The sequence below is a fragment of the Epinephelus moara genome, chromosome 11 (genome assembly GCF_006386435.1).
Source record: "Epinephelus moara isolate mb chromosome 11, YSFRI_EMoa_1.0, whole genome shotgun sequence".
Taxonomy (NCBI): domain Eukaryota; kingdom Metazoa; phylum Chordata; class Actinopteri; order Perciformes; family Serranidae; genus Epinephelus; species Epinephelus moara.
In genome coordinates this window covers 25,908,508-25,933,384 of record NC_065516.1, presented here as the reverse complement: position 1 = coordinate 25,933,384, position 24,877 = coordinate 25,908,508, and the positions used below count along the sequence as shown (strand labels likewise).

The 24,877-nt window shown below is 40.8% G+C and overlaps 1 protein-coding gene across 1 annotated transcript in view; it reads left to right on the top strand.

The window, feature by feature from the left end:
• The window catches only part of LOC126398166 (guanine nucleotide exchange factor VAV3), a 125,173-nt gene that overhangs the window by 93,357 nt on the left and 6,939 nt on the right, over window positions 1–24,877 (top strand). The window contains exons 17-25 of the mRNA XM_050057388.1: window positions 294–385; window positions 2,429–2,451; window positions 3,514–3,532; window positions 6,723–6,853; window positions 12,442–12,507; window positions 13,261–13,295; window positions 14,635–14,751; window positions 18,308–18,395; window positions 19,010–19,139. Coding sequence (XP_049913345.1) covers window positions 294–385; window positions 2,429–2,451; window positions 3,514–3,532; window positions 6,723–6,853; window positions 12,442–12,507; window positions 13,261–13,295; window positions 14,635–14,751; window positions 18,308–18,395; window positions 19,010–19,139 — 701 coding nt within the window. The remainder of the gene's footprint in view (window positions 1–293; window positions 386–2,428; window positions 2,452–3,513; window positions 3,533–6,722; window positions 6,854–12,441; window positions 12,508–13,260; window positions 13,296–14,634; window positions 14,752–18,307; window positions 18,396–19,009; window positions 19,140–24,877) is intronic.

Sequence of the window (24,877 nt, the reverse complement as noted above, 5' to 3'; positions counted from 1 at the left end):
AGTAGCGGAGTGGTAGAGATATATCAGTCTAGACCAACATTGGCATCCATAGAGCGATGCTGCTGGGGTGGCTTATAACGCAAGAGAAATGAACTGTTGGTTTCCAAACTTTTGGTCCATGTCAGAAAATGTGGCAGCTGTTTTTCTGTAACTTTAAATCTTTTGACTGTAGCTTGGATCTGGACATTCGTATTAGCAGTACAGTAATTTCGCTCTCTTTTGCAGTAACATACTGTTGCTACTGTGTGTAACTATCAAACAATCCATGTGATTTTTCCTGTTTGTGTTTGCAGGGGCATCTTCAACCAGGGCTATCTGTGCTCCAAGTGTGGTTTAGGTGCCCATAAAGAATGCCTGGGCCGCTTTGGCTGCTGTGGAAAAACAGGTAACTAACTACTGCTTTACTCACGCAAATAAAACCAAAGTCTCTCACTTTATTGCACAACCTCGTACCCGTCACGTCGAGTCTGCAATTATTCTGCAGTTAACAATTTGTCACTGAACAAAATGATTCCAAGGGACACATTAAATTTAATCGTAAGAACACAACTGCACTCTTACAGCGTAGCAGTATGAACATGATGACAGATGATACACATAAAACCTGATGTATGAGTGTCTCATGTGACTAATTATGGGTATGAGGGAGATGTGTTGCACTGTGACTTAAAGAAGAAGCTACACAGTGACATTTTGGGAAGTATTGCACCAAGTTCAATTATTGGAATTAGGGCGTTTGCTCTCAGTAAATAAGAACTTTTTAAGTGCCCTTATTTCTACAAACCAAGGTCATCCAAGTGTTCGATCAGTATTGCAGAAATTCAGTCAAAAGCTCCCCCGCTTCCCTGGGTGGTTTTGACACTTCACAGCACCTTAAAGGCAATGTCAGTGTGTATCATCGCACCGATCCCCAAAGCTTAATAGTAGTTTTACTGAGGAGTTTTATGAAACTCCTGACTTTTTTATTATGCCCCTGTTGTGTATCTGTCACTCAGCTCCCTGTGCAGGAGCACTGACAGCTCTGAAAGAGATGGTGGGAAAACTTCAGACATGTGGAATGAAAAGAAGGCCTTCAGAAACCAGCTTAGCATGTCCTCAGTGTGTGTGTGTGTGTGTGTGTGTGTGTGTGTGTGTGTGTGTGTGTGTGTGTGTGTGTGTGTGTGTGTGAGAGAGAGAGAGAGACGGAGAGAAGGAGCATGAAGAGGTGAAAAACTAAATTCACACTTTTCTGTTTGTTTGTGGAACTTCTTTTAGGTCTTGAAAGTGCACGCTCGTGTTCTCAAGGCACTAAAACTCTGCAACTCTTGTTTTCAAAATCAAGCGAGCGTGCAAGTTTATACTGTTACAGCCTGTAACACCGCGTGTCACAATTGCGTGTGTCTGCCTGTATGCCCCATGGCAAGCTGCCAGCCCCTGTTGGACCTGGCATCTGTCATGGCGCTAGCAGGTCGCAGAGGCACGCCAAGCCCACCTGGGTGTTGTGTGTACCTGAGTAGATTTGGGCGACACCTGCGGGGGGAGAGCTGGTGAAGCCTGGGATGTCTGTTTAAATTCCCCCCCTCATTACTCCACACGGTCTCCACCCTCTTGCTGGTGCAGGAATATGTGCAGGGGGTGAGGATGAATACTTAAGTAACATACCGAACAAAAAGTATTTTAAGAAGTCTTAAAGTAGAAGTACAGAAAGAAAGGACAGTTTAATTTGTTGGTTGCACCACTACATTGAACTTTATTCACTCAGAAAGCCTGTGTAATGTCTGCATGTACAGATATTGTCAAGGTGCAAGCAGGGCTGCACACACACAATCACAGCACCACAGTATAGGGTTATACACGTGTGTGTGTGTGTGTGTGTGTGTGTGTGTGTGTGTGTCAAAGATAAGCCATTGTTTACCTGAATTTGTCTCTGTTATCAGCTGCTTCGCCAGGTGTTTGCGTAACAGGTCAAAGTTCACTGGAGGAACAACAGGCCTGCTGAGAGAAGTGTGTGTGCATAGGCAGTGTAGGTACATATTTGTGGCTCTCTGCCAGTAAGTGTGTGTGTGTGTGAGTGTGAAGGTATGTGTGTGTGCTCTGTTTGTACAGGTACAGGAGTACTTGTGTGTGTGCGTGCAAAGGTGTGTGTTTGTGTGTGTCTGGGAGGTGTAACCCGTCCCTCAGGGAGCCAATGAAAGAAACTGGTGGAGCAAAAACCTTAGGTTTGCCCCCCTTCCTCCTCCCTGCCTCTCCACCCCCCGCCTCGTTACCTCCTCTATCCCGGCTGTCAGGTAGTGGCAGCGCAGCAAAACAAAGCGAACCACGGTCAGACACGAGCGTCCGCCTTCTCCACTAATGAGGGAGTGTTGCCTTGTACCGACGAGTGTGTGCAAGTGTTTGCGTGCACCCGCTAACCCATCATTCACTATGCCTGTTCTCAAACTTCTTTCAGATCCCGGCTCCGTCAGAACTCAGGTGAGCTGCCGCTGTGCATGTGTGTGTCCGTGTTGATGTGTATACTGTCTGTCTGCGTGTGCTGTTCGCCTCCTCTCCAAAGCTTTGCTGCACTTTGAAGGCTGCTCTCTCCTGCAGCTATTTGCCAAGGAGACTCCAATTGACTTTACTTGCTGCAGCTTTTCCTGACGCCAGGAACGAGAATGTTTTTTGCAGATTTACCCTGAGTTGTCTCTGCTGCTTCTGTGTACTTCACTGCTACAGAGCTCAAAAGTAAAACCAAGCAGGGCATTAGAGTGGGCTTACAGCAATTATGCCAATAACTGAGGCTAAAACTGCACTTTGCAGGTGAGACTGCAACAAAAACAGCCGAATCTCATCAGCAAAGAAACACAAAAGTGGTGTGAAATTGACAAGAGTCCCGACTCCTCTGTGTTTATTCTGTGTCAGGTGCTGTACAGTAACTAATGAAGTGTTCTTTGTGCAGAAAAAGTGCCAAACACAGATTCAAAATGCGAGACCCAAACTTTTAAAACAGCAGAAACTTTTCGACCAACTGCTCTGATGCAGTGCACGCGAAAATATGCATAAATACAGCGTGTTGTGTTGTTGTCTTAGTAGTAGTTCTATTTTGGATGGAAATACTGTAGAGCAGTGACACAAAATCAAACATCATTATCTGCAAAAAAATATCTGTATTTACACATGACTGCTCTCTGCATCTTTAAAATATATCTGCTGCAGTGGGACACAGTAGTTTGCCTGTGGCGTCGGTGCATGCAATATGGGTTTTAATATGTTATGTAGTGTCGTTCCTGTGGGGCCCGCTGCATGTGGCCTGTATAGGGGAGATAGCAGGATGGGTTAAAATATTAATTCTGTGTGTGCAGCAGTAGAGGGGTGTGTTCATAGCATTAGGCTGTGTGTCCAAACATATAGAAGTAGAAGGGGATTCACTTTCAGCATGGGAGTGATTTCTGTGTGCAAGTGATGGGGATAAGATTGAAACGTTCATGTCTAAATGTGCATGTGTTTGATACAGCCATGAACAGTGTGTAACTTTCTGTGTTTTTTTTCTTCCAGGGCAAAGATCGAGATCCAGGTGAGAAATTCGCAGCACAGCACCACACCAGACTTCCTCCCACCTCGCACTCAGCCTCCTTGTCGTTATTTTTTCTTGCTGGCAGTGTTCATGTGCCTAGAAACTGCTGCTCTGAAGACAAATCACCAAATTTTGGGATGTAATTCAGGCCACTATGCAGCATGCTGCAGCTGGTATCAGCTCTGACAACGCCACTATTTCCCTGAGAAAAAAACCCAACTATCTGTTTAGCTTTATGTCATAATTTTGATGATCATACTTTAAGATATTTCACCTTTTATTGCTGCACTGACACCTATTTTCATCACTGTTTAATCTGATCATTACTTTCCTATTAATTGTTAAATATAATCACAATCCCACAGGTGACTTCTTCACATTGCTCATTTCGTCTGAACAACAGCGCAAGACAAAAATATATTTGATTCATAATGATATAAACAAAAAAAGCACTTTGTTTCCTGCTTCTCACACTTTGAAACACAACTTTTACATCACAGCTTCAGTAGGAAGTACATGAACAAGATCAGCCGGGAAACTTTCCCTCTGTCAGGTTGATTGTCAGGATTGGCAGAAGGTTTGCGTGTGTTGCTACTGGCAGGGCGTCATAATTGTTTTTCCTGGAATCATAGGCGATCTGGCACAGTCAGAGAGGAAGGCGTACCTGGTAGCTAACTGATTACATCATTGCAGCTGAGACTCGATCTCTGACCTCCTCAGTTGCAACATGAATTGACAAGTTTGGCTTGTATGCTTTGATCGGACCAAAGTGAAAGTCGACACTCAGTCTCGTCTTGACTCTTGAATATCCGAAACCTTTCTTGCTGCTTTCTTGCTAGCAGCTTAGCCGGCTAACTGGCTAATGGCTGCAGTTGCATTTACACTTGTGTTAAATGTGGTCACAATGTGTCCCTGACCACCGAACGTGGTTGACTGATTGGATCACAACCCACACTGTCCTTAACGTGCATTTACACCTGTACTTTCATGTGGTCAAGCACTATCTGATTGCAATTCGATCACCCGAACACATGTTGCAGGGTGTAAAGGGTGCCTGTGACCACTCACATTAACAGTCTAAGTTAATTAAAACCAAAATCAGAATGCATAAAACAGCAGGTTTCTGGCTGCATACAGTAAATGCAGTGAACATAGCCGGTGCATTTCTGCCCTCCGTCCCTCTGTGGCTCTCTGTCTCTCAATCTCTCCCCAATAGAATATGAATAACATGCAGCATCCTTTGAACTGTGTGTGTTTGCGTGCGTGCGTGCGTGCGTGTGCTTACACCACACCGAGGGCCTTTAATCTCTCATAAACCTGGCTTCAACACTCATTTTTCCACCCCTCCATCCATTATGCTGCAGAAAATCATTTCTGACTGAAGACGCATTAAAATCAATAGGCATTTGATTGCCCCAGCCTTTGGCGTTTCATAATATTTCGACGCTGCTCTCTTTGTCTGTTTTCAAAGGTGCGCTAACACTTGGCTTGTCCTTGTGTGGATAGGAATGCAATTCATGCCCCCGAGACTCAATTCTCCATGGCCCTGTGTCTTTAGAAGTCCTATTCAGGCGAGCTAGCACATGTCAGGCTGCCAGCCTCGGTGCTACAGCACTGGAACAGACCCTGACAGAGAAGCAAGCCAGATATAGATGTATTAGCTTTCAATACAATGTTGTTGACGTCTCTATTATTTGCCGTAAGCTTTACCCTTTTCTTCATGCTCTCACTTGAATTTCTTTTTCTTGTATTGTATTCCTGCACAACGCTATCGCCGCACAATGCAGAGAGAGAGATATGCACATTTCATTTGGCACATGAGATATGAACTTGGGATTTGTTTGGCATGGGTGGGTGTTTTAATTCAATTTCAGTGATTTCTTGGGGAATAATGGGATCAAAGCCGGCCATTGTGCAAAATCAAATAGCGCTGACTGAGGTCATTCCGACAAACAAATTCGGCCTGATTAAAATGCCCTCCTTTAAGTGCCAGTGCGAAGCCTTACTGCTCGGTGATATATTACCTGTGGAGCAATGTGCTTTAATTAGTCTTTGCACTGGTAATTGCAGCAGGTGAGGTGAAGGCATGCGTACAGTGAGTCTGACTGTGGAGGGAGATGGTGACAGTGTCTCCAGACAACACCGTTACCTAACACAGCATACTAACAAACAAAAGAATGATTTTCCTTTAAGCTAACCATGACTACCTTTCATCAGATCTCAGTGATGGATAAAAAATGCCCACTTCTATTGATACGTCCTTATAAACCCCCCCAGGAGGCCTGAATACATCGTGCAGCAGTGAACAGCGTCCACACTGAAACTCCTGCTTATCTTTTATCTCGGAGCCAGATAACCGTCCGAGCACCAGAGTGCACTGTTGCTTATCTGTAATATGATAATGGGTCCAAATGATTTGCAAGGGCAGTACACTGGTTGACAAGGGGTGTGTTTGTGCATGTGTGTGTACACATGTATACTCCCTCTCATTACCACCTATAACAGGGCCATGAATAGTTTAGTGGAGCAAAGATGCACTTTTAGAATGGCAAACATGCCCTTTTTAGGCCGGAGGTCACACGGTACAAGCATGCATATGTACACACACGTAGACAGGCTCTTATGGAGCCAGATACTCACTGGTGTAGGTGTTGTTTCAACATGTTGGGGGGGACTTTTGGAAGTAAAACACTTAATTTTTCTGTAATGTGGTGATTTTCGTCGGAGAAATTTACATATTTTAAATAGTGAGGGGGACACGTACAGTACCCTGCGTCCCTCCAGATATCTACGCCTTTGCAGACAGAAAAAGTCTGAGATTTTATTTTGGTCTTCGTCTCCTCATATAGCTTCTCCAGTTTATTTTTACAAACAAGTCTATTAGTTAAATCATCACCGTACATCATGTGTTCACGCTGATTACAATGTGAATTAATGGGCTTTTAATTAAACTCGACTGACTTTATCCCAAACAGAAAGAAAAAAAGTTAAAATGTGAAATATAAAGTGGACAATTAAGATAAAAAAAAAGCAACAATTACTTCTTCTTCTTCTCACCTTTAGAACATTTAATTAATTTCTACATATAATAAAATAAAGAAATATAAACTAAGGAAATATTGTTTTGGCAGATTTCCTTGAAGCCCTGTTTGCAGACAGTATGCAGGAACTAACTGTATCCCTCTTTCAGGTCTGCCCAAGATGCTGGTAATCAGGAACTACTTTGGCGTGCCGAGCCCCACGTCTGGTCCGGCGCTCAGCATCCAGACGGGTGACATCATCGAATTAATCGGCGCCGACCTACACAGCCCCTGGTGGCAGGTCAGAGGTCACACTATCTCTTAATCGCATATTTCACGACACTAAAAAATGGATGTACTGTATTTAAATCTCTCATTTCCTCCACTGTCAGAACATCTAACCCTCACACTGACCTCATATTCTGTGATAAGGTTTGAATGATGTATTGGTTAGTCAGTGGTGCCGTTTCTTTTACAGGTCAGATCTGGTGTAGTCGGCATGGGCCAATTTTTATTAAATGGGTTTTGCAGTACTGTCCAGTGTATCAGCTTCCTCATCAGTTAAAGACATGTTCATGTTGACAGTTTATACCTGGGTCATTCCTGTGATGCAGCAACATATAACGCAAAAACATGCAAATCCATCTTTGTTTTACTGAAAAGTTAGAAGAAAAGTAACACATTTAACTTTCAGAACAACATTTTGGGCGATCTCAGGGTGAAGCAGTTTAAGCAGAGTCCTGCTTTGGTTCACGCAGGTACAAAACAGATGATTCGTGGGTGGAATTTTGTCCTAATTTCATTTTCTGGGTTCAGTTCTGGGTTAAACAAAGAATAAGTGGGACGGATTGTGGGTGTTGGATGATAAATATATTAAAATAAAATGATAATAAATTTTTACCAATAATTTAATTTAACTTTTTAATTCTCTAACTGCTGACTTTGTGTGTCGGCTCTGTCTTCTGTGCCACCTGGAATATGAGGGCCGCTTCAATCAGGTGCATTACTAACGTAAACTGTGGAGATGTGCTGCTCAATATATTGAGAATAAGCAAAAAACATTAATTTGAGTTGTATTTCCTGAATCATCATTGTTTTAAAATATATTCACTTATTTTCACGTGTGTGAAATGTCCCAAATTGACCACTATAAACATGATGCCTTACTCAATTATTTGAACAGTGCATGGTTATTATCAGATTTGCAGTTTAAAGTCAGGCAGGTGATCTTGTGTCGCCAGGTCAGGTCCTGTTGCGGAACTAATCAGTCATATTGGTGGATGGCAGGTAGTGGTACTGCATGTCGCAGTGCCAGTGCAAAAGGGGCTTCTGGAAAAACCGATCCATGCGTCATACAGCTCTTAGCTGTGTAAGTAATCCAGATTTAGCTAGCTATTAACTCTCGACACATAAACAAAAACTTTCAAATATCAAAAATATTTTTACTTTTTTTTTTTTTTTTACTTTATTCATTCTTCATTCTTTATTCAGATCTCCATTAGCTTCCACAAAGTGGTTGCTAGTCTTCCTGGGGTCCACTCACACAGCTGACCAACTTTCTGTTTAATCTTCCCTAACAGAGAGGAACTTTAAGAGTGTGACAAACTGATTAACAGCATGAAATATGGGTGAAAAAAACATAAGTGAAATTTTATGCTCCCCTATTTCACTCCATTTTACTCAATGTAATTTCCTAAAAAGAATATTTCCAATGGAATTGTAGTCTTTTTTTCCATTTATTTACTTATTTCTTTATATATTAATTATTTATTTATTTGAAGGACGTCAGGAAACTACTAACTAAGGATGTAAAATAAATTCAGGGACACAGTAAATTTTAAAACTGGCATCTGGAAAAACAAAAACTATAGTTCCTCTTAAAATGTAAATAAAATTGCAGCGAGTTTAACATGGCCTCTGATTTAAGAATATCATATTATTATTTAATGGTCTTTTATTCATAATATTCATTCTTTTTTCTTTTCTTTTTTTTAACTTAACTGAACTTCTTTTGGTATCTGTGCTCAATTTTATCATGTCTATGTCCCCAGTGCAAAGTGAACAACCTCTAGAAAAACTATGAGCCTAAATCTAGAATTTAAGCCATTTGTTGGAAATATTAAAAAAAATTATGAGGACATAGTTCATGGGAGCAGAAGTTTTGCTTCACAACCCATCTGTGAGTGTGCCCAGTCCAAACAGCATCCCAGTTGTGTATGTGGCTAAATGTAGCGCAGGTAATTTGGACTGTTCTTGCTAACAAGCTGCGAGTGAAAATCAAATTCTTATTAACGTGTGTACGCCCACAGACAATTACACACACGGCAGAGCTCTTCTTAAAAGGAAGTAAAACTCCCACACACTGGAAATGTTTGTTAGTTTCATGTAAGCACTTACTTTGATGTGACATCACATGTGATTCAAACCTCACTGGAGGAGCAAAGATAAGGGGTGTTCTGGAAATGTGATGCATTGTTGTGTGGTGGTGACTGACTGTGTGTGTTTCAGAGGCTGAATCAAAGTCATCATAATAATTTAATAGGATTTTGCCCGAGGCCTGAAAAGGGCATTGTATCGACATGAACTGCTGTACTGTTGTATTATAATCAGACATGTAATGAGGAAACCAACAAATCTACTTAATACAAAACAGATAAAATAGATAAAGAATTCAATTAACCTTGTGTAAAAGCTTAACTGGAGGCAGCCACAGCCCCACAGTCAGCAAACATTCAATATCCATCACCTTTGTAGCCAGCGGACCATAATCATTTCTGTTCTGGGGATGCGTGAAAAAATAGAATCGATCACTGTAATTTCATTTCATTCACCAGAAACCATCTGTTTACTCTGTCAATGTTACCAGCTATAATCATTATCACGCTGTTAGCGAGGAAGCAGCAGAAAAGCAAGGCTTTTCCAACAAGGCTGATAAAACGTGCCGAAGTAGCAGGGATGTGACAGGCGACCACCACAAAACCACCAAAATAGGCTTAGCTGGTAGTGTGCTATTTATGCCTCTGTGATTAAGGCTGTGTCTAAAAATACACCCCTCAATCCCTCATTGACTATTCGCTGTCGTATAACACTTCTCAAAGTGCAAAACATATGGAAGGTCTCAAACTCCCCAGTTCACCTGTAGAATCCAAAAGAGTGTCAAAATCCTGTTGTCACATTAAATCAAAAGAGTCAACAGGCAGCATTTGTAAAACCCATTAATGCTGCAGCTGCTGGTCTACAAACTATACACTAAATATAAGCAAATACTACATACAAATCTCCTTCCATATTTGAAAAAAAGGTTCATCAATGTCTTTGAAGTTCAGTTGGCTACATATGACATCCAGATGCAAAAATATTAATCCCCATCACTCCTGCTTGGACCATAGAGTTTACATTGGGATGATGTAATTTAATAAAATAGCATTTCGTGGCTCTACAGTTTCACAAATGTAAATAAAATGTCTTAAAAAATTACAATTAAAACATTAATAATTGGGACAAACTGGCCACAAGGATGACTGGCAGCATCCTCCCAGGTGTGGGAACCTCCAATAAACTAGTAGCAGATGATCGCAGTGTTCTTGGAGGCAAATAGTTAACGAGGGAGTTCGCAATGTAGCTCAGTTCCAGCCCATGTAGGCTTTGTATGCAAGGAGGAGGAGCTTAAAATCAATTTTAAATGTAACAGGAAGTCAGTGCAGAGCAGTTCAGACTGGCCTGATGCGTTCTCTCCTCTTGGTTCTGGTTAATAGCTGAGTTGCAGAGTTTTGAATGAATACTTCTGGTTGACAGTGAGCTTTGCATGTGTGGGACTATTGTACTATAATCAGACATGTTATGATGGCCCCAACGAATCTCATACAGTAGTACTTAACACAAGACAGGTAAAATAGATAAAGAATTCAGTTAAACCCGATCACTGCAAAACTGCACTTGTACAAGACAGGAGACAAAACAAATACAATAATTTTACATAATGATTATTAACACATCTAACAAAGGGATTTCTTTGCATTACTTTAGAATTTGGACATAAAATGGCAGGAGAAATTCCATTCTCCACCGATGCAGTGCCACTGGAACATCTCATAAGTTTCTGTTTTACGCAGACGACACTCCAATTTACCTCCGCTCTGACCCCGATAACTTCAGTGGAATTTTCTCTCTTATAAACTGTCTCAAGGACATTCAACATGCTTCTATTTGGAAATGATTTCTCCAACACTCAAATTACAGACACAGTGGGTTCATTCTTCCATCTTTTTACTCCGCAGTGTAGCAACCTTGGTGTGTTATTTAACAGCGACCCCACTTGAGCTGTCACATCAAATCTATCATACAGTCATGCTCTTTTCAGTTTAGGAACATTTCTCAAATTCAGCCATTTCGAGACACCAAGAACCTTGAAACAGTCATTCATGCTTTCATCTGCTCTACAATTAAGCCAAAATGCAACCACCAGGATTTTAACAGGCACCAGAAAATGACAACACATGACACGTATCCTGTCAGCTTTACACAGGCTGCTTTTTAGTTTTTGAGTTGGATTTTAAAACTATACTTATAACCCTTAAAGCCCGGAGCAGTTTGGTTCAGAGTTATATTTCTTACCTTTTAGCTTGCCATGTGCTGTTACGACAAAGAAAAGACAAAGGTAACTGAGTGTTAGCCATCGGGGTGCCCAGTCCCTTCATTTAAGACTGTTCTTAAAACACACTTTAATAGTCCTGTGATCCTTTCATCTTATCTTCCCACACCATTTATTTTACTGTTTTAATTTTGATTGTTGTGTTTTATTATTAAGTTTAATGTCCTGTTGCTTGATTTACATTGTTTATTGATTGTGATATGGGCGGCACAGAGGTGCAGTGGTGGTGCAGCATTGTTGCCTTACAGCATGAGGGTTCCTGATTCAAACCCAGGGTGGGGGAGCCCTCCTGTCAGTGTGGGTTTTCTTTGGGTATGCCAGCTTCCTCCTACAGTCTAAGACATGCAGGTTAATTGGTGACCTCCTGCCTATTTATGTAAGCTGAAACCATTTCCCTCAGTGGAAACAAAGCTTTTATTTACTTTAATTTCACAGATAAAAAACAATAAATTGCAAAGACAATAAAGCCTCCACAAAAATAGCATTTTAAGTCTTGTTTGTGATTTATCCTGGCTTCATATGAACAGAGGAAATCCCCGCTTGTTGATAGGCTATTATATTTGTTTGGAAAACTACTTTATATAAGACAGATGTTTTTTCGGTGAACCCTGTCGCAATGGAGCTGAATTTTGTTTGTTGTTTTAACCCTGTAAAGTGTCGTGTAAACCTTGTTTTGGAATGGTGTTATATTAATGAAGTGTATTATTATTATCATTATTATTAAGAGAAAATGGACCAAAATGGAGCAACAGCCAATCTTCTCTGAATATGAGACAAACACTGCATGCATGCTGCTGCTTCCTGTGTATTTACTCTCTAACAGCAGTGTGCATATGCACAATAGCAAATACTTTTTTGAGCCTCAATTTCTTTTCAGCTATGGAATCGATGACTGGATTACTGTCCCGTACAAATCAAATATTTTGTCAGTGCACAGAATAAAAACAGCATCATCAACTCACAGTGCCTGAGTCAGTCAGAGGAAGATAACTGCACTACGGCCGCCCTATTTATGCGGACGCAGTGTTGTTAAATCAAGGCACTGAGCTTAAAGAGTCATCACCATGGGAGGAATAAGGAACTCGTCCTCTTTCCTTCTTCCTGCCAGCCATTATTTCAACAATAGTTAACTGGGGCTGTAAATTTACACTGCTCTGTGTTGCAAGCTAATTGTTTCTGAATTATGGAGACAGAGCCAGCCAGATGTACATAACGCAATTATCTCTCTGTGGTTTCAGGGCAAAATCCTGACGACAAAGGAAGTTGGCTTCTTTCCAAGCGACGCTGTGAAGCCGTGCCCATGTGTAAGCAGCATTTCCTTCTCGTCCTTCGCTACATTAGGGCCTCTTGTAGCAGCTTGTGTTTGGCTGCATGTATTTACTAGCAGTCCGGTGATGTGAGGCTGGTTGGGGATTTGGGAGGGGAGGGAAGCTGTTTTACCTGGCAGGGAAAGAAAAACAGCCCATGGTTTTTTATGTTCTGAGCACAAGGAACTTGTGTTGTCTTAAGAGATAAAACTGGTTTACTGCCCAATACACTTTATCAATAAGACGCAATGAAGAAAACGATGTCTCATACGTAAGGAACAAGCATACTTTATATTGTGCAAACTAAACTGGAAAGCCAAGAGGGAGAAATAATGGTGTGTATCGTCTTCACTGACTTAACTGTGTATCAATTGGTTGTTTTTGTTCTCCCTTTAATAAATCTTCCACCACTGGATTGTCATATTGCATTTGATAAAATGAAACTCACACTGTGTCCAGCTGCTTCAGGTATATGAGCCGTCCTGTAGATAACAAAACTATTATCGCCATGTCTACAGTTTTGTAAAGATCAGAAGAGCATTAAGCTGTTTTATTGGGGCTGTACTGTGTAAAAGCACCTGTGTTGGAGACGGGAAAACATCATCTTGAAAACAGCACTGAGGAACTGGTGCCAAGTACTTTACTGTGGTGTTGTATTTACGTTGGATGAGTGCAAGCTTCATGAAAACAACAACAACAACAACAACAACAACAACAACAACAAATGTTGACTTTTGCTCTTTGCTCCAGGTCCCGAAGCCTGTCGATTACTCCTCTCAAGCCTGGTAGGTACACAGAACAGCTGCATCGGTCTGGATGTGTTGCAGAAAGAAGTAGTCCAGTCAGTCAATCTGTGGTTTGAATCAGGGAAAACTGCAATAGTAATCATTCAAGGTTTTTTGTGATCTCGAGGGATGTCCAAATAACAAAATAAAAGTATACTATTACACACTTAGTGGATCCAGGTAAATTCAGGGCTTCACACAAGTGCATATCTGGTCCTGAACATGATATTTTCATGTAATTCATGTCTAAACATTAGTTTTATAGGATGTTCTTTCACAGATAACCATCAGATATGACCTCTCTTGCATGTATATGTGCAATTAGGGGGAACTTTTACCCCAACATGGCCTTTTTTTGAATCCAGACAGTCTGTAAAATTAGGTTATAAAGCATGTTATCGTCTACATAACTCTTAACCTTGCAACTAATGATGATGTCAGAGAAATGAAATATATACAGTCTAATTTACACCCAGTTTAGATGCAGATACACCCATAGGGGCAGTGTGGCACAAACTGTAAGTGGAAATTTTGGCAAATACAGGTATAATATGTCAGAATATCCTCCTAAAAAGTGTTTTATTGAAAAGACTGACCCCAAATACGTACTTTAAATCTATTATGCAGGAGGGTGAAAACTATGAAACATTACTATTACAATTTCTCCAAGGTTGGGCCCATTTTTGAGTTAGATTGACTGGACCAAAGGTTAAAGTCTCTCGCTGAAGAGCATCACAGAGTTTTATTGGATAGAGCAAAACACAGCTAATGCAGATGTTAATAATGTATGAAACATTAGATCACTCTAAAAAGCTACAGGCTGATGACAAAGTATTAATTTATTTCAATTTTACACAGACATATCAAAGCACGTTTTTGACTTAACTTTTTATTGTACAATGTTCAAACAAAGAGGAATGCAATTAGACAAAACAAAAGAACAAAAGTATATAAGAGAAGAAATTAAAGAAAAATATCATAGCTTTAAAGATTCCTACTGTTTTTATTGCATTACTATTCTTCAGTTCATGCAATGTTTCAATTTAATGTCCTTTTTTCTACTTTAAGTTGTTGTATGCAGCATCTTTTAGTCCATTTGCATTTGTGAATCTAGTATTTTCCGTATAAAATAAAGATGCTTAAAATAAACCAGTCTTTTACAATCATTATTATCATAAAAAAGCACCTCTTTTTTCTAAATTAATAATTGGACCAGTCAGCATCTTAAAAAAAAAAAAAGCTTTATCTAATTTTATACATAAGCATACACAACTTTAACAGCTACCACACAGACTGTAAAGGACAACATTTATTGACATTGATAGCTGTTTTGTTGCAGGTTTGCAGGGCCCATGGAGAGGCTTCAGGCGGAGGCAGAACTCATCAACAGGGTCAACAGCACCTACCTGGTCCGCCACCGCAGTAGAGAGTACACAGAGTACGCCATCAGTATAAAGTAAGTCTGACATTTCTATCAAGTCATTCAAGAACCTCATAATACAGAGAGTGCCCGTGTCACCACCTCTGATTGCTGCTAGACTCTTGGATTTAATTGATTTAAATAAATGAAAATGGGTCTTTTACAATGACAGACAAATTGTGCTCATAACAGGAGTGTCCTTTAAATGTAATACTGTATTTAATGATGATGTAAGTGGTGACAACAGAAGTAAACATCTTAATTAAGCTTTTTATTGAGTGGTGCAGCCATTAGCAATCATCAGATCTTATTGTTCCTCTATGACATGACAGTTTTTCTGTCTGTCTGTGGCTGCTCTGTCTGCTGGATTCATCAGATGCCTTTAGCCAAACCACAGTATTGACCAGACAACCCCCGGCTGCACAACACAATTTGACGGACCGATTCATAGTCCCATTGCAAGACGATGTGGTTAACCACAGTGATGTGTGTGAAACTGACCAAACCAGATGCTAATCATGGAGCAGGGTCTCATTTAAACTACATGTGGCTGTATTCATTATGGTTTGACCTCAGAATCAACCATGTTAATCTTGATAATGACCCCACCAGTGTTTGTAACTATGCATAGGATAAATGGCATCAGTGTAAACACACACTGTGAAGAGAACATGCTCTTCCATGAGGAGCGAGCATGCTTCTCTGTGAGCAGCGGAAACATTCATTTAAATTCATTCAACTTTTTTCAGCATCCTTGTTTTCTGTGGAATGAACCGCTCTGAGAGCCTTCAAGTTCCTTCTTAATTGCTTGTGTTCACAGACGCGGTGGTCTGAACAGAGCAGAGAACGACTGCGAGTGTGTGTTCAAGGTTATTAAAACCTCCCTGTTAAGGAGAGAAGCAGAATAGAGAGAGAAGCCTTCGTCGTGGAACTGCATTTGAAAAGCATTCCTCGAAAATAGAAATGCCCTCTCCTTCATTCTTTTGTTTCTCCGAGTTGAGCTGCCAGAGCATTTTTGATGATTGTGTCCAAATAGCCGAGAGACCCCAGTTCTGTCTGAATTAAGCTCCGGCATTGTAATTTACTGCATTGTTCTAAAGTAAAGGCAGCCTCCTGGGTAGTTCTGAGTATATCTGCCTCTCTAAAGCTAACAAAGCCGTACATTTTCTACATTTGTAAACCTCAAAATAAGATTCTGAAAGTCTCAATATTTTCCTGCATTACAGCTACAGACCCACTTTTGTGTTTATTTGAACACTGAGAACTATTTTGAGACTAACAACTTTTTTTTTTTTTAGCTTTAATGTGTTGCATTTCAAATTCTTCTTTTGGTGTTGTGTTCAAAGACGTGTTTAATGTTTTAGGGAAAGATAAAAGCAAAATACTCCAGCTGTGAGCACCTGTAGTGCTCACTAATCAACACGTTTGTGTCATAAAGTGTAAAAATGTGATTAATTTGAACTGTTCAAAAGCCGAAGTGAAAAACTGAGGAGCTGACAAACCAGATACAACTTTACTTTACTCAGCTCCAGTCATTCTCATTTAATTCTGCAAAAAAAAAAGGAATGAAAATTCAAAAATGAAAGTGTATTTTTCAAAATATCAGACTATTCCATTAACATAAAAAAAACCCTGACTCCTAGCATTAGCATTAAGGTTTTAAAAGTTCATTATGCCTCTGCGCCAGCGACAACTGTGGCCAGAGGCATAATGTTTTCAGGTTCTCCATCCGTCCATCTAATTCTTGTGAACAAGATATCTTGAGACATTTTGAGGGAATTTGTTAAAATTTGGCACAAACGTCCACATGGATTCAACACTGAACTAGGTCAAGGTCCTGAACTTGTGTCCGTCTAATTCTCATAAATGTGATATCTCAAGAACGCTTTGACGGAATTAGTTTTGGCGCAAACATCCTCTTGGACTGAACAATGAGCTGATTAGAATTTGGTCATCAAGAGTCAAGGTCACTGTGAACTTGTATATTTCTAATTCTTGGAGCACAATATCTGAGGAACACTTTGAGGGACTTAGTTCAAATTCGGTGCAAACGTCCACTTAGACTCAACAATGAAATGATTAGAATTTGGTGGTAAAAGGTCAAGGGAACTCACATCTGTCTCATTCTTGTGACCCCAATATCGTAAGAAGGCTTTTAGGGAGTTTCTACAAATTTGATTTTAGAAACAAAATTCAGCCTTTGGATCTTCTTCATGATTGTTGATCTTGAAGAAGATTGTGTGTCGGACAGAGTGTGCGACACTTGTTTTCTACAATCAGTTCTACTGCTCGTGATGAGCACCTCGTTTAATTCTTGGTGTGCGTTGCTGTGATATTTTAAATGTCTACAAATTTGGCACAAGCCTCCACATGGACTCACTGATGAACTGATTAGAATTAGATGGTCAAAGGTCAAGGTCACGGTTAGGCTGTGTTTGTCTCATTCTCCTGTGTGGAATATCTCAAAAAGGCCTTGACGGAATTTCCTCAAATTTGACACAAACATCCAATTAGCCTTAATGATGAACTGATTAGACTTCGGTGGTCAAAGGTCAAGGTCACTGTGACCTCACAAAACATGTTTTTGGCCATTACTAGTTACTTACTTTTGGTTAGCATTGTCACTTCACAGCAAGAGGGTTCCTAGTTCAAACCTGGGTTGGGGGGGGGCCTTCTGTGTGGAGTTTGCATGTTCTCCCCATGTCAGCTTGAGTTTTCTCTGGGTACTCTGGCTTCCTCCCACAGTCCAAAGACATGCAGTTTAAGTGGTGACTTTAAATTGGCTGTTGGGTGTTGGGTTGTCTGTCAGCCCTGTGATAGTCTGGTGACCTGTCCAGGGCCCAAATGAATGAATGAATGAAAGAACTGATATCCTTGGCTATGTATAAGAAGTACCTTGTTGGAACTTGCCCATCGTCCTTTGCTGTAACTCAAGAATTCATACGCTAATCATGACAAAATTCTAGCTTTAGTTTTTAAATTTAGACATCCAGCTCTGTAAGACCTGACCCAGGACCAGAGTCAGGCTGGGTGCCCAAATTATATACATTTTAATTGGGTGGAGTTGGGCCTCGGGAGGGGAAGTTCAATTTGGGTCTGTTTAGGTCGATCTCAGTTTGGAATTAGGTCCAAGTATCCTCAGGTCCCTTAATGAATCAGGTCCCTTTCTGCTGTTCATATAGTTTATGCACAAACCTTTGAGTATGTTTTCAACAAGCTCAAGCAGTTGATATGGAAAATTTTAGAATTTGGAAATGGGGACCAAGCAGATTGATGCAGTTGGCCCTTTATCAGTTGAATAATCACAGACATCTAAGGTTTCTGTTCACCCTGGCCACAGCTTTTACCCCTTTCAGCCTCAGAGCCCCATCAGCCACCCTGTTAATGCCAGCACAAGTATGTGGGTGAGGGAGCGCTTCCACACATGGGCACCTTCTCTCCTGACCACCCATCATTCACGTGTCACAAACCTTCGGGACCCCATGCATTACAGCGACTGCTGTGCTTTCCACAGGGGCCAGGGGCCGACCACCGATCGATGGCTGTGATCAGGGAGGGAAATTACACTCATAACTTATTCAATGGCCCACAGGTACAACAACGACGTGAAGCACATAAAGATCCTGACCAAGGAGGGCTGCTTCTACATCGCAGAGAACAAGAAGTTCAGGAGCATATTAGTGAGTCTTTTCAGCCTCTTTTATTTTTTTTCTAATTCCACCACTGCAATTCATAAATAAATCATCACGTTCGCTTAATGAAGTGTCAGAACCTGAATTTTATTTTAGCAGTGTGCACAAAAATAGCCATGATTAGAGATGTGTTTATACTGGCCCGAGGGCTTCAGCATTATAGATAAGTCCAGCGCATATTGGAAAGGCTTCACCAGATTTCTCTCATGCCAGACCTGTGTTTCTCTGTAGCTAAGATTTGAATAACATGTTTTTGAGTGTGATATCTAGAAAACAGGATTTTGTTGACATATATAATTTCACAGCATTTTATAGAAAAATAAAGTTCTGTCCACTGTGGTCTGCTTTCATCACATATTGTAATGCATCACATGCTATTATTTCACACTAACAGCAGATTAAAAGCAACAGGTACTCTGCTAGACTCATGATTTGACAGATATGTAAATGATACAGATGTTTCTGTCATAAGAGCTGAAAAACAACAAAAAGATGAGACATTTCTCTGCTTTCATAAACTGAAACATGCAGTAAACACAAATGCAAATGACTGCTTTGGTTTGTGTACTTATTTTCATGTGTGTGTGTGTGTGTGCGTGCAGGAGCTGATCGAGTACTACAAACACCACTCATTGAGGGAAGGTTTTAGGAGTCTTGACACCACGCTGAAGTTTCCATACCGGGAACCAGAGAACGCTGCTATGCACCGCCTCAACCGGCCGGGTGGCAACAGTGAGTCGACCTGCACAGTCACTAACATTAAAAACCATCCACTGCTAAACAACTGATGCAACAACTGGACAATGTTTAAAAGACACGTTTCTCTAAAAAAACAAAAACTGCTAATGTAGCCGATCTGCTACCCCTGTGAGCTCCCCAGCACACAACAACAAAATCAGTCCTCAACATGTGCCTGTGACTGCCAGGCTCCTCCAGCACATGTCTTCCAGTTTTAAACCAAAAACTCAGGCAGTGTCCTTCTCCTTGGTATGGGCCACAGCACACCACTGCATGAGACAGGGAGAGATGCAATCAGAGCAAACCAGCAGCAGCTGTGCCAATCAACTCACCTGGTGCTACTCTCATCAGCCATCCCCTGCAGCTGACTCCTAACCACACCCACCTCCACAGCTGATATAATGTTTCTCCAAATTAAAGTACTATAATTGTAGTGTAGATATTATTGATACTATGCAGGATGAGGTCATCGCTTTATAAAAAGATAGCCACCAGGTGCCAGACCGTTAGCAGCAGGCATCTAAAGCCCCGTTTCCACTGAGCAGTACAGTTCAGTTCGGTACGCTTTTTCCTGTTTCCACTGTGAAAAGTTGTGGATGGTACCAATGGAACCGTTCTGTACTGTCCCCATGTTTGGTCCCCCCTCTGTTGGGGTACCTAGCACACAGATCTGGGACTAAAAGGTGGAGCTGTGAACACTGCAGTCTGATTGGTCAGTAGGTCTCTTTAACAACTTTCACTATTACTTTAGTTTTTATTGTCTCTCTTGGATGAAGAAGACTTTTAGTAATGAGTGGATCTTCAATCATTTAAAAATGTATATTAGCTACGACTGGATAATGTGAACTGCATATATTCTAATCCTCACTTGGAGAAAAAAAAGCGTGGCGGAGCGTAGTTCCTGTGGGCTCCTGCAACACTAAACCCCTGAGCTTGCCTGAGAAGGACTGAATGCACAAACCCGCTAGCAGTTGTTTATCAATTATCATCAGAGTTGTTGCTGTCATAGTTTGTTCTTGCACGTCATTTCTGAACAAGGTTTATTCTTTAAATAAAACTTGTGGTAGTTAAAGGCACCCTGTGGTGTATTTGACCACTAGTAGCGCTGTGGGTCCCCCTGTTGTTTGTACCTCATATACATTGAAGTATATGAACAACGTAATGCTTACACTCAGAGTGTACCTTTATGTTTCTGGTATCTTTATACTGAAAAATGCCCCTCACAATGTTCCATAACCCAATGTGACATCTTCTGATTGATTCATGTGTGCGACAAACAGCCCAAAATTCAAAGATAATTAGTTTACCGTCAAATCATCAAATTTAAGAAGCTGAGAGACATCACACAGATTTACATTAAGTCAGTAAGTCAGTCAATGTGATCTGTCAGCGTCACTCTGCTGATCATTCATGCTCCTTTTATTGTCACTAGTTTTTGTTTCAACCTGCAACATGCTGCTGTCACTGGCTCTGCTGATTCCTCCCACCACTGCTGCAGCCGCCTGTCTGTTTCCTATCTATCATCTCTCCCAGCTCGCTCACACACTTCTTTAATTTGCTCAGCAGCATCTTCACAGCTTTTGAAGAGCTAGGTGGCCGTTTGTTGGTAAAAACAGTCTGGTCTGTTCTGGTGTTAATTGTTTGTGACCAAACTGTTAAATGGTGGTTGGAAAATCCACTAAGCATGTTTTTAGACATGATAACACTCTCTGGATGTTTGCTGACTGTCAAATTAATTTGAGTTTCAGGGGTGAAATATAAGTCGAGACCATTTATAATCTGAGTTATAGTCTTATCAACTTAGGGTGTTACAGGAAAGTCAAACAATAAGATCATCCATTATTAGTAACTTTTTAAAAATTGAATTTCCCCTCGGGGATTAATAAAGTATATAAAATTAAAAAAATTAAATTAAAAATTAAATCTAAAATTTTTATTTTTGTCTTATCTTTAATTTCATTTTTTAATTTCATGGCAGCAACTCAATGCATTTAGGCATGTAGACATGGTCAAGACGACCTGCTAAAGTTCAAACCGAGCATCAGAATGGGGAAGAAAGGTGATTTAAGTGACTTTGAACGTGGCATGGTTGTTGGTGCTAGACGGGCTGGTCTGAGTATTTACTGGGATTTACACTTACAACCATCTCTAGGGTTTACAGAGGATGGTCCGAAGAAGAGAAAATATCCAGTGAGCCAAAATGTCTTGTTGATGCCAGAGGTCAGAGGAGAATGGCCAGACTGGTTCAAGATGATAGAAAGGCAACAGTAACTCAAATAACCACTGGTTCCAACCAAGGTCTGCAGAAGACCATCTCTGAAGCAACAACATGTCCAACCTTGAAGCAGATGGGCTACAGCAGCAGAAGACCACACCATGTGCCACTCCTGTCAGCTAACAACAGGAAACTGAGGCTACAATTCACACAGGCTCTCCAAAACTGGACAATAGAAGATTGGAAAAAGGTTGCCTGGTCTGATGAGTCTGGATTTCTGCTGCCACATTCAGATGGTAGGGTCAGAATTTGGTGTAAACAACATGAAAGCATGGATTCATCCTGCCTTGTATCAGCGGTTCAGGCTGGTGGTGGTGGTGTAATGATGTGGGGGAGATTTTCCTGGCACACTTTGGGCCCCTTAGTACCAACTGAGCATGGTTTAAACACCACAGTCACAGTAACTCCAGAACATATGGTTCTTTTTAAGCTATGTGTTAGGGTTAGGGGTTAAATAGTCATTTTTACACCATGAAAGCTGTACATCTTCAAATAAGTGGTGTAATTTGGTTTCTAATTTATTGTTAATGAAGTTTGTAACTTGTTCTTATACGACAATACTACACCATCATTTCAAGATATGTCACAGCCCTGACTGAACCATCGATCATCAGTCAATTTACCATTTGTAAGTGTAATTTGTGATATGGAAACAGAAGCTCATCAGCAGATTGTTGTTATAGTTTATGCATCGACTGCAGCAAACATCATTTTACACTTGAAAAAAAGCCTAAAAACTGTAAGCGCCGGCGCCTCCAGTAGTTGTTGGCAAACTGTGTTCTTGTGGATGTGATGGTGTGCCGTCGCTGTCGTCAGGATGAAGATTTCAGCTGTGTGACTGGTGTCTTACTGGTGTAAGACTGAGCCGCTTGTTTTGTTATTAACAGACCTGGCAACACCCAGAGACAAAGCAGCTGTTGTCACCAACACTTTCTGAGGAGCAGAGCTGTACAGGAATGCAGCACATTGATGATTATTTATGCATGCAGCTGCCGCTTTGTCAGTCATTACCCTCACTAACCCGATTCCTCTCAGCATTCAGGTTATGGAGGTGTTATTTATCAGGGCTGAATAAGAGAGAGAACACAACATCCAGTGACGCGTGTTTTGCTTTCTGACTTGGAATGTAACAGATGTAGGGTGTCTAACTTTGCGCGGGTTTTTTTTAAATGAGATGATGTTGGGTTTTGAAGTGAAGCAACAGATGAGACAGCAGAGCGTCGTCAAACTCAAACTCAGGAGGGAACGTAGACTGTAACAAAAGCTATAGTTTGTCTAGTGTAGTTAAGTGATGAAAAGGGTTTTCGGTTTATTTTGGGAGAGGAAATCCAGTGTAAAATCACTCCAGTGCTTTGTTTTATTGTCTTGGCTGATGATATCAGGTGGGGATAAGTTTCAAAAACCATCAGGAGAGGTTTAAACACTGAAGTAGAAAGTGCCTTTCACCCTGTAAAACATCCATGATCACCCCGCACACGCTGAATGTGTCAAGCAGCGTCAGAAGAAAAGGTATTAAACAGTGTGTGAGCCAGGCAGAGCAACATTGCCCATCAGTTGGTTAATGGAAAATGTATGATTTATCGCAATCAGTGGCAAAATGAGAATTCATTTGAACCCTGTATGCCACCGCGTGCGATGGGAAAAAGGAAAAAAAAAAGAAAAGTCCCGACTTGCTGACGATCACGTTCCAAGCGGGAGAAATGTGAACAGATTGTACGGAGCTGTTTTGTTGTTCTAGAGGAGGCCTGTTGTTCAAACTCCACTTCAGAACACAAGTCGAGACAGCTTCAATCCAAATTAGTTTTGCTCCGGTGTGGTCTTCTATCTTGTAGGCAGCCTCCTCCTGGTGTGCAGACTTCATTTACTCTCTTTCACTGCTAAATGACTCTTTTGTTTTGATTTCCGTCCTCCTCGAGCACTGCTGGAGGACCGCTAATTAATGTTTATGCTTTGTTTCATGTTTTTTGGACAGCTTTGCAGAAGGCAAAACTGATTGATTGATTGTGTTTCTTACCAATACGCTAACTACGACAGCAATGATACCAGTGTTAACCCAAAATATAAATTAATATGTGTCCATGGAACAATCTCAGCTGACAGCGTGTGGGGGACTCTGGGCTGCTGATTGGATTTTAGCTCATCTTCACACTCTTGTGAGATGATACAACGTGTGTGTGTGTGTGTGTGTGTGTGTGTGTGTGTGTGTGTGTGTCCTCTCCTCTATTAGTCAACCAGCCCATATTGTGTATTCCAGTGTGTTCCACAAATCAGATTCTGCAAAAATGAAGCATGTAAAATGCAGCTGGTGTTTTGGTGGCTGTTTGAAGTGGAGGGCGATCCTTCTTCATATTGCTCGTACCTAGACACCATTAGGGGTTGCTGAGCTGTCTCTCAGTGTGCTGATTAGTATTCATTTTAAAAACCACTGGAGCTCCGCTCTCCTTCCAGCATATCAATAACCCAGGCCAGTTAACTTGCCAGCAGTATTGTTGGGAGCGGCACATTTTTCATAAAGTTTGGGCATTTATCTGCCATTGTGGGGATTAGATTTTCTATTCCCAGTGGCACAAGTGTGAAGCAGCAGGTTTAGAAGCCTTTGAATGGGGTGAAAGAAGAAAGGCACATTTGTAAAATGAGTAAAAATGTGTTACGACTCAGATTTAAAGTCCTGGCTCTGGCAGGCCTGGCAATAATGAATTGTACATTTTTAATAATTAAAGGGTTTATTCAGTGTATTAGATGAATGCCAAATAAACAACTTTAATTATTCTCAAGCTACATATTATAAAATGATAGCTGGTATTTGTAATTCCAAATCGCCTACAGCCATGGACAGATAATGAGATGGGCAGATTATTAATAAGCCCCTGGACACTAACATGTGAGAGGCTTCACACCCCTGTATCTCTTTGTTTGGTTTCTTCATACTGATTTTGTGTCACTACAGACCTTTTGTTTTTCTGAGCAGTAGTTTGAGTCTCTTTGTAGTAATTTTGCACGTCCTTGTAGTCGTTTTGTGTCTCTTTGTTGTTGTTTTGTGTCTCTTTGTAGTAGTTTTGTGTCTCTTTGTAGTAGTCTTGCACAACCTTGTACTCGTTTTGTCTTTCTTTGCACTTGTTTTGCTCTCTTTGTAGTAGTTTTGTGTCTCTTTGTAGAAGTTTTGCATCTCTTTGTAGTAGTTTTGCATGTCCTTGTAGACATTTTGTGTCTCTTTGTAGTAGTTTTGCATGTCCTTGTAGACATTTTGTGTCTCTTTGTAGTAGTTTTGCATGTCCTTGTAGACATTTTGCATCTCTTTGTAGTAGTTTTGTGTCTCTTTGTAGAAGTTTTGCATCTCTTTGTAGTAGTTTTGTGTGTCCTTGTAGACATTTTGTGTCTCTTTGTAGTAGTTTTGCATGTCCTTGTAGACATTTTGTGTCTCTTTGTAGTAGTTTTGCATGTCCTTGTAGACATTTTG